The sequence below is a fragment of the Primulina eburnea genome, chromosome 3 (assembly GCF_022965805.1).
Source record: "Primulina eburnea isolate SZY01 chromosome 3, ASM2296580v1, whole genome shotgun sequence".
Lineage (NCBI taxonomy): Eukaryota > Viridiplantae > Streptophyta > Magnoliopsida > Lamiales > Gesneriaceae > Primulina > Primulina eburnea.
Genome location: NC_133103.1, coordinates 11,325,756 through 11,340,449, shown reverse-complemented (window position 1 = coordinate 11,340,449; position 14,694 = coordinate 11,325,756). Strand labels below are relative to the sequence as shown.

The following is a 14,694-nucleotide window of genomic DNA, read 5'->3' as shown; positions in this document are numbered from 1 at the left end:
AAATTTTCATCAGTTGATAAATAAATCCACGTTCATAAAAAATAAAAAATCACACATTATAGAGCTTAGACAATTCAACCTCTTTGGTAACATTAAAAAACCTAAGTACATGTAACCATTGATCCCACCTCTTTAGTCTATGAACAGCTATTGTATCTGGTATAAGATCATGTGAGCATCTTCCATTAGTTCCAGGATAATCATACATAGCTGGTTTGTTCGAAAACCGGTTCTTCGCCTTCTTCCCACTATTCAGCCACTTCCCGACAAGTTTATCCTCCGGTCCAAACGTATCATTCTTAGGAATCGAAGAGCTCCCTATCCATTCAACAAGATCCCAAGACAGAACAAATCCCATACCCGACATGTAATTTACGAACGGGTTCACACTAGGACAAGGGATCACAAAACCATAGTAGGTGTCATTTCTGGGCAATGGATAGAGCGAAAAGGCGAGAGGTTTTAGCCGTAGATACACATCATCATCGGCTTTCATGACATAGTCATAACGGGTGGAGAGGACTCTAGGAAGCGTTGACAAATATGTGTAAGTCTTGCCCTGGTTCATGTTTTCATGACAATTGAGGATGATTATGTCGTTGAAACGCATGATCTCTAGCGATACAAGGATTCTTTGTTCGGGTTTTGTGAGGTTACAAAAAACGAACTTTATGTCGATTTTGGCAGTGGGAATGGATTGGGTTTGAGTCCCGTATATGAGGCGAAGGAAGTGCCGGCGATCATATGTGTCGGGACGGGTGAGGATTCCTATCAACAGGGTGAGTTGAGTGGATGTGTTATGGAGAGTAATTGAGGTGATTGAAGAATTTGTGAGAGGAGACTTGTATTTGATGTCGAAGACGATGAAGAAGATTAAGAGGAGAATTACTATGGAGGTTAATGTGGCTTGAATTAGTCTTATTCGGAGCATCCTAAGTAGTTTAATTCTTGTAAGGAAATGCAGTTCGAATGAGTTTATGTATTTGTGCATGGTAGGACAAGTAGTGAATTTTCTTGCTTTCTGAAAATTAGTCGGCGTTTTTATCTTGCAAATTGCTCGTGAAAAGGAACAACTAGCTAGCAGATTGATGAAAAATGTGAGTTACTTGGGAAGACGAAGTATTTTAGGCAGTAAAAATGCTTGATTCGTGGTACAGAAACATGGTACTGGTGTTCTTGGGCCTTTTCATATGCTTTATCACCGAGAATTTGAAATAACCTCGTTTTGAGAGAAACTAATCTAAACATATAAACAAGTTTAAAATGAAATTTACACCAAAATCACGTCTTTTTCTTGATTTTCTCAAATACTTAAATCTATAATATATGTATAGAAATATATGCTCAATAAAAATATTGTGATACACAATGTAAATTTTGTATAATTTTAAAAAGTCATGTGATGTTCAAATTTTTTTAAAAACTATATAAAAGTCTATAAGTATTCAAAAATGTCAATAGATTTTTAATCACTCCATGGAATTCTATTAAGTATAAGAAATAAAGCCTAAGGTACCACAATAAAATGTCAAAATATATCATTGATTCAATCTAAATATTTGGATATATATTTAATTGGACATATCTCAAACTCATATATTCAATAGAAACACTAATTTTCATTATTTTCTCATCTATATATTGTTCTTTTTAATTGTACTTTTTAACAACATATTTTTTATTGCTAACAATAGTTTAAAATCAAAATTATTATATACTTCATTTTATTTTTGGAGTTCCAGTCACATACCTCATAAAATTTAAAATTAGATTTATTAAAAAAATTAAAATTTATTACACTACATATCAAAAAAAAATTATAGTATTTTATTGATATATAAATTGAAAATAATAATTATTTTTAATTAGTAAAATATAATTTTTTATTAAATATATTAAAATTTTATAAATTTACATTAATTACAAGTATTTTAACATACTTATCACATAAACCCATGCAAAATAAATTTACGAGATTCTGTGAAAATATTTAGAAATCTGTGAACTGCAAAAGTTAGTCAACAAAAATCTATTATTTAAAAAAAATCAGCAAATCTTTGCAACGAATACACACACCCCTCTTTTTGAAGTTATTCAAATCATTCATTCAAATATGTCCTCTAATCCAAACCATTAGATCCAAACACAACGTAAAAGAAAAACAAAGACATACCTAGAATAAGAGAATTTTGAGTGCTTTATCATATCTCCACAGGCTTTGATTAGATATGAACGCAAATCAAGATTTATCACTAACTTCAAAATTTTGAAGAAAAGTGGAAGCTGTGTACGTAGGATTGTGGATCACTGGTATAGGTTTCGCCGATCACCACATCCACTGGTTTGAGCGTTGACCCTTTCTTTGTTGACCGCATCGTTACTTAGGCACAAATAATTTTTTTTAATCTAAAAATTATAATTAATTAAAACCAAAAAATCATATAAAATATAGTTATTATTTATTCATATAAATTTTGTTATACAAACATAAATATGGATGTGAAGACCCCGTCAAAAATGTAAACCACCATGTTTCTTCCACCTCAAGGAAGGAGTTATGGAAGCAAAAATACATGGAGTAAGCATGAGGTAGATTATGGAGATAACGGGGTTATCATCATGGGGTAGTTTATGTAGACAATGGAGGTGATCATGGGAGATAACAATCACTCGATCTTCTCCCTTATAAATACCCAACACTACCACTTGTAAAATTATACCAAGAATATTTAAGCAAATTCCCTCCTATCATCCTGGAGGCGGTGAAAAAGACGACTTTTTGAAGTGATATCGTCTTCTAGACGTTCTCAAACACCCAACGGACCAAATACCAACAAAGGTAAGTGGGTTTTTGCATTAAAATCTATATTTTCTTGAAAAAAACCGACCAGTTATTTATGTATGTTTTCAAAATATGAGTTTCTATTACGAACAGAGCATAAACGAAAGAATTGGAAGAGAATTCTTCTCTGTTGTATTTCTGGAAGTAACCGATTACACATATATACACATGAGTTGTGTACAGCTGTCAAAAACTATCTAAACCGACTTAAACTAACTCATCGTACTTAAAGCTAGCTAATCTACCAAATGGAATTAAATAAGTGTATGTGTTTAAAACTCCCCCTCAAGGTGGCTTGTAAAGGTCCTTTATAGCCATCTTGGACAGTAGCGGGGCTAAGCTAGCAATTGGTAATGGCTTCGTAAAGATGTCCGCTAGTTGATGTTGTGAGCGGATTGGCAGAAGTTTAATCACCCCTTCATGTACTTTGTCTCGAACAAAATGACAATCGATTTCAATGTGTTTGGTGCGTTCATGAAACGTTGGATTTGAAGCTATATGCACCGCAGCTTGATTATCACAGTAAATGGTTGCGGGCTCAGTCATGATGATAGAAAAATCTGATAGTAATTGAGTCATCCAAATAATCTCACTTGCTGTGGTAGCAAGGGCTCGATATTCTGCCTCGGCGGAGGATCGAGAGACGGTTGTTTGCTTCTTGGCTTTCCATGACACAAGTGAATGACCAAGAAATATACAGAAGCCAGTAACCGATTTGCGAGATTCAGCACATGCAGCCCAGTCAGCGTCACAAAATGCTTTCAGCTGTAATGGAGATATTGCTGAGAAAAAAAGTCCCTGTCCAGGAGTCCCTTTGATGTAGCGAAGGAGATGATGGACAGCTTGTAGATGAGGTGTGCGGGGTTGAGAAATAAACTGACTGAGTTTATGAACAGCAAATGAAATATCCGGCCTTGAAAAAGTGAGATATAATAAGCGACCCACAGTGCGTCTATATTGAGTAATATCCTCGAGGGGTTCGCCATCAGTGGAATTCAAGCGAACCTTAGGATCCATAGGTGTCATTACTGGCTTGCTGGCCAAAAAACCGGTGTCAGCAAGAAGTTGCAACGCATATTTGCGTTGAGATAACATGATGCCCGTGGAAGATCGAGCAATTTCGACGCCTAAAAAATATTTCAGGCAGCCCAGATCACGAATTTTGAAATGACAATTTAAGAACTGCTTTAGAGAGGCAATGAGCACAGGAGATGGCCCAGTGATAATGATATCATCCACATATACTAATAGAGCCACAAATGAGGAACCCGAGCTTTTAGTGAATAAAGAATAATCAGATTTGGATTGAGTAAGGCCAAACTGAAGTACAACTTGGGAAAACTTGGAGTTCCATTGTCTCGAGGCTTGGCGTAGACCATATATAGACTTTTGAAGCTTGCACACCATATGGTGCTTTGAAGGTACCTGCTCCCCCTGAAATCGATACCCCTTTGGAATATCCATATATACTTCTTCACATAGGTCCCCATTTAAGAATGCATTACTAACATCCAACTGAATCAAATCCCAATTCTGACAGGCTGCCAAAGCAAGCAGGACTTTGACAGTGACTAATTTTGCCACAGGAGAAAATGTGTCTAAGAAATCAATACCTTCCTGTTGGTTGAAACCTTTAGCAACAAGCCTGGCTTTATGCCTTTCAATCGAGCCGTCAGCATGAAGTTTGAGCTTATATACCCACTTGCAACCAATCGAATGTTTGCCAACCGGAAGAGGAACAATCGACCAAGTGTTATTACTCTCCAAGGCATCTAATTCAGCAGACATTGCTTGCTGCCATTCAGGGTATTTATTTGCTTGGTGGTAGGATGTTGGTTCAATTGCCGAGGACACATTAAGGACAAATGCTTTGTAAGCAGGAGTTAGTTGATCATAAGAGATGTAGTTTGATATTGGATATATTGGAACATGTACCAATGGAGGCAAATGAGCAGGACCTGGCAGGAGGTTGCAATGATAGTCTTGGAGATAGGATGGTTGTTTAAAAGGACGAGTGGAGCGACGAGGCTGGGGTAAGGATGGTGATTGTGCTAGGGCCTGATCCTTATTAGAAATGTCAATGGAAGACTCATGTTGAGCTAGAGGAAGTACAATATCCGGAAAAGGATCAACCAATGGTAATATAGGGGTGTGATTATGAAAAGAAAATATGGTTTCATGGAAGATCACATCCCTAGACAGAAAAATTTGTTTGCTGTCAAGATCATATAGTTTATACCCTTTGACACCAGGTGGATACCCAAGAAATACACATGAACGGGCTCGAGGCTGAAATTTTGTTCGAGCCGCAGGTAAAGTAGAAGCATAGGCCAAGCAACCAAAAACTTTGAGCCGGGAGTGATCAACCAGAGTGTGGTGTAACAACTCAAAAGGTGTCTTGCCATGGAATTGAACTGACGGAGTGCGATTAATGAGATAACATGCAGTGAGAATGCACTCGTTCCAGAATGACAGTGGAATGTGAGACTGAAAATATAAGGCTCGAGCAACATTGAGTAAATGTTGATGTTTCCGTTCAACCACAGAGTTTTGTTGAGGGCGTTCAACACAAGAATATTGATGTAAAACGCCACGTTGATGAAAGAAATCAGAGAATGCTAATTCTTTTGCATTGTCCGAACGAAAACATTTAATAGGGCATTGAAATTGCGTATCAATCATAGCAAAGAAACGAGGAATTACATGAGCCACATCCGATTTAGATTTGAGTAGGAAAATCCATGTGAATCGAGTACAATCATCAACTAATGTTAGGAAGTACCGATGACCAGAATATGACGGTTCATGGAGAGGACCCCAAATATCACCATGAATCAAATCAAAAGGATGTAAAGATACATGATTATTCGAAACAAAAGGTAACCTCTTTTGTTTTGCAAGAGGACATATTTGACATACCGGGGAAGGGCATAGCTTGGGTGCATCATACTGCAGTGTGGTGTGTAAGTAGTCTAATACCTTGAACGATGGGTGGCCAAATCTTTGATGCCACAGCTGCACAGATGCTTTATTGACAAAAGAAGTAGTACCTGAACTAAGTTGATGAATGTCCAGGATGTATAAATCCCCAATGCGATTACCCTTGCCAATCATCCTCCCTGATTTGGTTTCCTGAATAATAAAATGGTCATGATAAAACTGCACAGCCAGGTTGGACGTCGTGGTGAGTATGCTGATAGATAGTAGATTGAATTTAAATTGAGGCACATATAATACTCGACGAAGTATAATGTTGGAAGTGAGCCGAACATCACCAATGGAATCAACTGAAATCATGGTTTGATCAGGTAATGTGACAGTCGCATTATGAATCTTAGACATTGACTGAAACGCATCAGCATTGCAACAAATATGACTAGAAGCACCCGAATCCATGATCCAAAATTGATCGGAAGATAGGTTTGGAGGCATTGAGACTGAAAGACATATACCTGCAGTATGAGATGTGGGATTCACATCCGAGGCAGTAGTGTTGTTGGCAACTGACAGATGAGATTGAAACATGTTCATCAAATGTTGATATTGGTCAGGGCTAAGTGTTTGAAAGAACTGGCCCGTAGGTGTAGTCCCAACTTCCGAAGTAGTCCCCACAAGGTTCACATTTGCCACATGAGAATGCGAAGGATAAGGATGAGAGTCATTTCGCATTCGTGGCCGAGGCTTAAAACCAGGGGGATAACCATGAATCTCATAACATGTGTCTACCGTATGACCATGAATCGCACATTTTGTGCAGTAGGGACGATCTCGCCTCTTGTATTTGAACTTTGACTGTGGATCCTGACCGTAAGAATGCAACTTAGATGGCTGAGATTTGACAGCAAAGGCCATAGGTGATTCAGAGGCAGGGGTGAAATTTATTGTTCGTTGGCGTTCTTCTTAAGAAACCAAGGCAAAGATTTTGTTAAGCGGTGGTAAAGGATCCATTAACAGTAATTGGCCTCTGATGTGAGAAAAAGAATCATTCAAGCCAAGTAAAAACATCATGATGTGTTCCTGATGATGAAAGGATTCCAGCGATTGAACCCCACCACAGCTGCATTTGCCACATGTACAAGTTGGCCGAAAGTTGGACAATTCATCCCACAGAGTCTTTAGCTTTGTGAAATACGCAGCAACGGAGTTTTGAGCTTGAGTGTGATTGAAGAGATCACGTCGCAACTCAAAAATGCGAGGACCATTGCTCTGTTGGAATCTCTCACGTAAATCCTTCCAGATTTCAGCCGCTAGATCAGAAAACAAGATGCTAGCTGAAATTTCTTTGGAGACAGAGTTGAGAATCCACGAGATCACAACATTGTTGCTGCGAAACCAGGCAGCATGCAAAAGAAGATCCGAAACATCAGGTTGAGGAATTGATCCATCAATAAATCCGAGTTTGTTCTTTACCGAAAGCGCTATACGCATCGCGCGGCTCCAAGAGGCATAGTTGTCTCCAGTGAGCGGCTGAGAAACAAGTGAAATACCTGGATTGTCAGAATGATGTAAGAAATATGGATTGAGCGGATCATCCACGACAGATCTGGAATGTGAACTTGAATCGGAAGGCGCCATGATCGCCGATCAGTCACCGATAGCAAGAGAATGAAGAATTATGGAGACCTTCGCACCAGATCAAAGATCGCAACAGCGGCAAGGATTTTCATCTGATACCATATTACGAACAGAGCATAAACGAAAGAATTGGAAGAGAATTCTTCTCTGTTGTATTTCTGGAAGTAACCGATTACACATATATACACATGAGTTGTGTACAGCTGTCAAAAACTATCTAAACCGACTTAAACTAACTCATCGTACTTAAAGCTAGCTAATCTACCAAATGGAATTAAATAAGTGTATGTGTTTAAAAGTTTCTGAAATGTCATTATAAGATTATTGTTTTAGCACCGTAATTTTGAACCAAGTGGTAGGAGGTCTTAGAAGACTAGCATATAGGAAACTGATGTCAGTTCAACCATGGAAAACATAATTCAGTGCATATTTTAATATGAAATCATGTTCATATACCTGAAGATATTTGGATTTTGTTATACTTGTGATATTTATGTATTTTTGTACAAAATCTGTTTTAAAAACTGAGAGGATTATCCCCCGCTTACTTACTGAGTGATTTCCCAAGTCAAGCATCCATTCCAAATAAAAATGAGAATTATTTAGAGGAGGAAGAGTTCAACGTATGAAGCTGGTAGGAAGCAATCATGCCAGAAATGGAAGAAGAATGTTGATATTATTTAAAAAATACTTATGATAGGATCTTAGTCTTTCGCAGTAAGAAAACTCATTATTGTGTGATTATAGTTTCTTTTCGCTGCTGTAATTTTGATTTTGGTTGCAAAGAATATTTTCAGTTTTTTATTGTATGAATAGATAGGTTTTATAATATTAGATATTCACTAATAAAAATGAAAATAACACTTTGTAAAGAATAGGGAAGCTAGCCCGTGAATAAAACTTGCCTAATTTCCTCTCGTCGTCTCCCAATTAGTAATCAGTTTACTTGAATTGTTCAAATCATGTGCAACCAACCCCTACCACTTTCCCCGAATAAAATATAATCTTATTTATGGTTCCATTTTCTGAATTTTGTTACAAACTAGTAAGGGAAACATAGAGAATGTCGATTTGCTTTATGCTACCACGACTGCAGACAGAAACAACGCTTGAGGTTGTTTGGTATAAGAGCATTTTCACTTTACTCTCCTAGCTAATATCTAGTTTTATAAAAAAGAGTAGCAACAAAACGTTGTTATACTCGTAAATCTTGGGGATTTCTGGTTACAACATACATTTTAACAATACAAAATGGAAAAAAAAAAAAAGAAGAACCAAGTGTTCTCACAATTCCAAAACTATAGAATTATATTCTTATGATCCCCCTGATCAGACGTCAGGTCCACTCGAGAGAAGCCCTATCGATCTTGAATTTCGCGAGTCGAAAAAAACGTGCTCGGGAAAATGGTTTGGTTAATGCATAAGCAATTTGATCTGCGGAGGATACATGTGGAAGCTGAAGAACTCTTTGTCGAACTTGGTCTTTGATGAAGTACCGGATGTGAACATAATTACTGAATAGTTATCACCTTCTCTAAATTTTAATTTTCATATAAACATAGAATAAAAGATACATTTTACATCCCTACATTTGAAAAGTCATTTATATTTTTATTTTCGTCAGCTTAACAAGTCCAACTCCTTAGTGAATGGTGATTAATGAACTTATGCTAAATACACCAATCTACAAAATATGAGTCAGATATTCACTTAGTATCGCATTGATAATAAAATTTCAAAATAAAACAGAAATTTTGAATTGGAAAAATAACACCCCAGAGGTAGATGCTTCTGAATTTTACAAGTATTATAATTCAATTGAAAGGAAGTATGTCGACTATATACCATAAAATTACAGCATGAATATTTTGAGCTAATACATTTTATCTTATCCCATCTTTTCTATACCCTGAAATAAATCAAAAGAGAAGGAAAAAAGAACCCAAATCTTAGCCAGTTGTTTTCTTACTTAGATTTTTCAGTTTGTTAAATATAATCACAGGTCGATATGCAATCAACCCTAGCGCAGGTTCTACAAATTGTGTGAGAAAGGTGTTACAAGTAGTGCTAAAGCAAGGGCGAGATAAGGCTTTATAGTGCTCACAATCTCTTCACAAAAGCTCCATCCCTTAAAACCAATATTTGTACCTTTGTTTTCTTGATGACCATTTTCGCAACTTTGAATTATCAAATTCTTCAAACTCCAAGGTTTCACAGCTCTCAAAAACCCACATAATACCGTGCTGCTTGAAAATGATACGAACTTATCACATAAACCCGAGTTCTTGGATTTTATTATTGGGAATTGATGGAATGCCACAGGGACGTTATGGTGGACTCGAACCGTCTTTGATGGAACCACTTTATGGTAAAATGTTTTGGGTTCTTGCCGGGTCGAAATCAGCAATCCATGATTCATTTGTATCTTCTCATACATGTCAAAGTTTGGTGTACTTGAAAAATCATCCATGTCTCCATCATCAACCAAGAAATTGTCGTTTGCTTTGTCATTGACTAGTCCCTCAAAGATCTGATTATTTTTGAATTCCTGGTTGCTTGTTTCTCCTACAATCACGCCTACTGGTATTATTCATATAATGAAGCTAGGTAGTAGTAGCTAGAGCAGAAAGCGAAATCGGTTGAATAAGCGATTCAAAATATTATATATAGGAAATAATATTTTCAACTTCATAAATTTGAATGAAAATTGAGCCGGCGAAGAACTGATTTTCGGTAAAGAACTGATTTTCGGTATTCATAAAATTTCACATATAGGACACGTGGGAACAACTAAAAATGTGGACTAACCTTGGAAGTCGTGATCTTCTCTTTGAATAGTTGAAATATTTTCTATCGGCACATTCTTGAATTCATCCGAAAAATTCTGCCATAGGACAAGATATCGATCGATGTTATGTCAACGAAATCATTCCGAAAGTTTAAAACTTGAAAAGTTTAAATGTTTCTGCAGCAATTAATTAATTACCTTGTCAAACTCTTTGTTTGACATGCCCACCCATCTCAAGTTCTCTACCATTCTTTCCGGATTAAAAGCTTCATCCTTTTCCTCGATTTCGATTGGCCGATAAATCTGTTCTTCTCTCAAGTTGCTCATATATCTCGAAGAACCAATGTCCGGAATAGTTGAGCTACCACCATGAATAAAGAATGAAAAATCATCAGTAGCTGCGTAAGTTCCCCCAGTCCAAGCATCATGATCTTGAAGATCATGCGAAGCTTGAGCGACGGACAAGATTTCCTCCAAAATGTCAGTTTGATTTGTACTTTGATCGTCGAACATAGGACTCTGTGAAAACACAGGATCTCTAGAAAAGTCCGCCTGTGTTAAGTGCTGTACTTCTAAAGGAGGAAGTGAAAACCGGTGTTGTAACCTTGCACACTCTAAAGCTACGTCAACCTGAAAAATAGAAGAAAATTAAATAAAATTTGTAGCATAATCAAATAACAGTTTATTCTTCCTATCCCGCCAGCCAACCTACCATCATCTTGTCAAAAAACATTTATATAATCCGTATACAATCAGTAGGGGATTACCTTTGATGGCGGATACGGTATAGGGTTGCAATTGGAGTATGGATTCGGGAAGCTGAAGGCCTCTTGGGATAAGTATTGCATCCATCCTGCATCACTTGATTGTCCAGCTATAATATTATCAGCATCCTCCCCGGAGTTATAAAGATGGTGATGGTGATGATGATCATTTATACTCGAGGACCGATCGCTTGCTAATGTTACGTACTCGTCTCCTATTACTTTTGGCCCCATGTTCAAACTCTTCTTAAATATTCGGCATAGAGCATATGCATCCTGGAGATTAATATTTACGGAAAACTAAGCAAATCTGATGTAATATGAAAATAGTTAACCGATCTTATTATATACTGAGTTAAAAACCCATTCGTTGTCATAATATATGTTCATTATATTTTACTTTTTTAAAAAACCATAATCAAGTTCGAAACAATGAAACTATGGATCGAAGTTTCACCTGGAGGCCTGTATTTGTCTCGCATTCCCTTTCGTCGAGACGATATTCGTGCATGACCCAATCCGTTCGGGATCCATGAGGTGCCCTCCCTCTATAATAAACTAGGGTTTTCTTCATGCCTACAGCCCTCATCTGTGAATTCACCTTCCTATCCTTTCCCGTGGCCTTCCAATATCCCGCTTTCGTGGCTCGATTAGTCCTCGAACCGTTAGGATATTTACGATCTCGAGGGCTAAAAAAGTACCACTCAAGATCTTTGCTTGGCAACAATGATTTTCCTGCGTATCATATAATTTCTCACTGTAAATTTTGTGTTCCATAACCTATTCAAATGACTCGACGTGCATGTGAACGTACTATATTTGTGACAAAAATAATTATCTATGTGATCCAAATTTCTTTGCATGAATTGAATATAAATTTCTTCATCTAAAAGAATCAAATGATTTAAATGGATTTTCTTGGAGTCGTTCGATTAAACTAAAGGCAAAAATTTGTGTGAGACGGTCTCACGGGTCGTATTTGTGAGACGAATCTTTTATTTGGATCACCCATGAAAAAATATTATTTTTTATGCTAAAAGTATTACTTTTTATTGTGAATATGGGTAGGATTGACCCGCCTCACAGATTATGACCCGTGAAACGATCTCACGTAAGATTCACTCTAAACTAAATTAGGATAAAAGGCAGTGGGTCTTGTGAGATATATATTATTCAGTCGAAGTACGTTCTTTTTATTTGCTTTTTGACTTATTACAATATAAAAAAGCTGTGGGGACCATGATTAAGCAATTGCCCCTTTCTCCAAGGCGTAACACTATTGAAAAAATAAAGATAATTTTTTTAGGAAAAAATTAAAGATGATTATTCTTGACCGATAAATCGGAAGTTCTTAAGGGCTACTTTTTGAAATTTAAAGATCTAACTTAATGATGTGTGTTAACTGAGGTTTTCAAATCCACAGATTTCGATTAGTTTTATTATTTACAAGGATACAGTTGATCAAATCTTAAATTCATGCATTATTTTTTTGCATATTAGTAATACCAAATAGAAAGAATTTCAAATGATAAATTTCATATTCGAGTACGACTAAATTGTAACACTATTATTAAGACAGTTGATAAAATTGAGTCATTTTGTGTGATACTTATAATTTACAGAATCGAATGTACACTTATAAAAAAATTATACCTATTCACATTATAGTATTATAGAATTCGGGTTTGTGATTTTTTCTTGATATGCTACCGATAATTTAGTTAAATATGGTGGATAATTTATATTGTTTTGAGGATAAATTTATGTTATCAAAAATTGGTCGTGAATTCTCAAGATTTAAGAGTACCCTGACTGCGCGGCAGGTGATGATTTGAGGCAGATTCCATCTGGAAATATTTTCTGTGATTGTATAATATGACAAATAATATAAATTTTGTAAATAATAATTATACCTTTCTTCATCTTTTCCCTTAAATTAATTAAACTTCTCCGATTCTTAGCCTTCGATCGTAACCAAAGTATAATGTTTTTGTCTTGTGTGACACCAAAAAAACACAGAAAAATTACACAATCTCAATATTATACATACACATATATATATATATATATATATGTACCTGGCAGGTCCCATGGCTCACATTTGTAGAGATCAACTTCAGGAATGACTTCAAGCTCGATCTTTCGACCGTTGATCTTCCTCTTCAGATAATATGCAACAAGCTCCTCGTCCGTCGGATGAAACCGGAAACCGGGTGGCAATGAAACCGGGGCCATTGTATATAATGTTCTGATGAATTAACGAAGAGAACTTTCTGGCCAGCCTCGAACCAAAAACAACATAGACCACCCTCCTAAATATTATGGACACCTATATATATATTGAACTGTAAAAAATTCCCACAAATTAAAAATAGATAACCAACACAAATCATAGTCCAAATACATGTTTTGAATATAAAATCGTAAATGCACACATATATACACATACAAAACATATGTCAATCAAATTACTAGCGACATGATTTTACGTAGTAAACAGAGATGAACGCGGAAATTCAAATTTCAAGTCGAGAAAATGACTGCTATAACTATTTGCTTTTGGAGAAGAGAGAATGAGAAGAACCTTAGTTGGAGAAGCTAAGTTCCAAAACGAATTGGCAGAGGGGGAGAGGTTTGAGACCCGGGGGGGTTGGGGGTTTTGATAAGAGAACAAAAAGAGAAAAGAGTTCTTACAACGAATAAAATATTAAAAAGCTAATGTGGGAAGCTGCCACCCCCTACAACCATTTCACTTTACCTTTAAGAAAAAAATATAACATATTTATTTTATTTTTAATTAAACTTGTTGCTTTAATTATTAGTCTTTTTTCTCAAGCTCGCTTTCCTTTTCCTTGATCCCTTTCTTTGAGTTATGTGTGATACAAACTCAATATGTACATTACATAAATATGTGTGAATACAACAAATTTGTTCACCCAGATTATACGTACATATATATGGCAACTATTTATTCTGTCAAGATATTTATAATTTAATAAAAAAATATTAATTTGTATTTTAGAAGAAATGTTTATTTTTCATATATACTAGGTAGTATTATGATCCTATTCTTGGGACATGTCCTTAGTTGGAATATGAGGTTGCCTGTTCCACGTGGTAACTAACATGTCATTTGATGCATTGCCCACATGAATTAAACTGGGTTTGGTTAGGGATCTTTAATTTGCTCCAAACTCAAACAAACAATGTTTTCATTTGGCGGCTTTCTTTACTGTAACATCTCAACAAGAATATGTTCTTTTTTGCATTAATTAATATTTTTTGTGTGTGTGTGTGTGTGTGTGATACGGAACAATGTTTGTTTTTTTCTATTTTTATTTTTTGAACAATTAATGATTGTGATTATAGTGCGGAGATAGAAAATCACGAGTTTCATCCTCGATTTAATATGTACGTACAATATCCATTTTTAGACGGTATATTTTATCTTATCTTATATTTTCTGTTGAAAATTGTTTTTTTGTTAGACTAAGATTGCTGCTCCGAGTGTATATATTTTGATGCATGTCTTAGTTGATCGACTAAAACAAGTTTAATTAAAGATATAACCACACATAAGAGGAAGATTAAAGATTAATTTCCCATTTAAGACATGTTTTAAATTTTATAAGGTACGTACATGCATGCGTCATAAATGTTTATACTTTGTTGCTTGATATTTTCTAGTCGAAAACATTTGATTGGCTGAATTTTTGTTTTAATTA

General features: G+C 35.9%; 3 protein-coding genes across 5 annotated transcripts; all 3 read right to left on the bottom strand.

The window, feature by feature from the left end:
* Nucleotides 1–24: 24 nt before the first annotated feature.
* On the bottom strand, nt 25–1,032 carry LOC140826358 (beta-1,3-galactosyltransferase pvg3-like). Its single transcript, XM_073188597.1, has one exon. It carries the CDS (start codon nt 989–991, stop codon nt 50–52), a length of 942 nt encoding a protein of 313 aa, XP_073044698.1. The 5' UTR covers nt 992–1,032; the 3' UTR covers nt 25–49.
* A 5,710-nt stretch (nt 1,033–6,742) lies between these two features.
* On the bottom strand, nt 6,743–7,417 carry LOC140826761 (uncharacterized). The gene has a single exon (XM_073189258.1). The coding sequence runs from the start codon at nt 7,415–7,417 to the stop codon at nt 6,743–6,745; it is 675 nt and encodes a 224-aa protein (XP_073045359.1).
* A 1,770-nt stretch (nt 7,418–9,187) lies between these two features.
* Nucleotides 9,188–13,660, bottom strand: LOC140826357 (NAC domain-containing protein 54-like). 3 transcript variants are annotated; one of them, XM_073188594.1, is made up of 7 exons: nt 13,554–13,660; nt 13,048–13,298; nt 11,427–11,704; nt 10,973–11,245; nt 10,404–10,835; nt 10,226–10,301; nt 9,188–9,997 (listed from the first exon to the last, which is right to left on the bottom strand). In XM_073188594.1, exons 2-7 carry the CDS (start codon nt 13,202–13,204, stop codon nt 9,450–9,452), a joined length of 1,764 nt encoding a protein of 587 aa, XP_073044695.1. In that variant the 5' UTR covers nt 13,205–13,298; nt 13,554–13,660; the 3' UTR covers nt 9,188–9,449. The 3 variants fall into 3 exon arrangements, with proteins under 3 accessions (XP_073044695.1, XP_073044696.1, XP_073044697.1); XM_073188595.1 differs by having other exon boundaries at nt 9,188–9,994; XM_073188596.1 differs by having other exon boundaries at nt 9,188–9,982.
* Nucleotides 13,661–14,694: the final 1,034 nt, after the last annotated feature.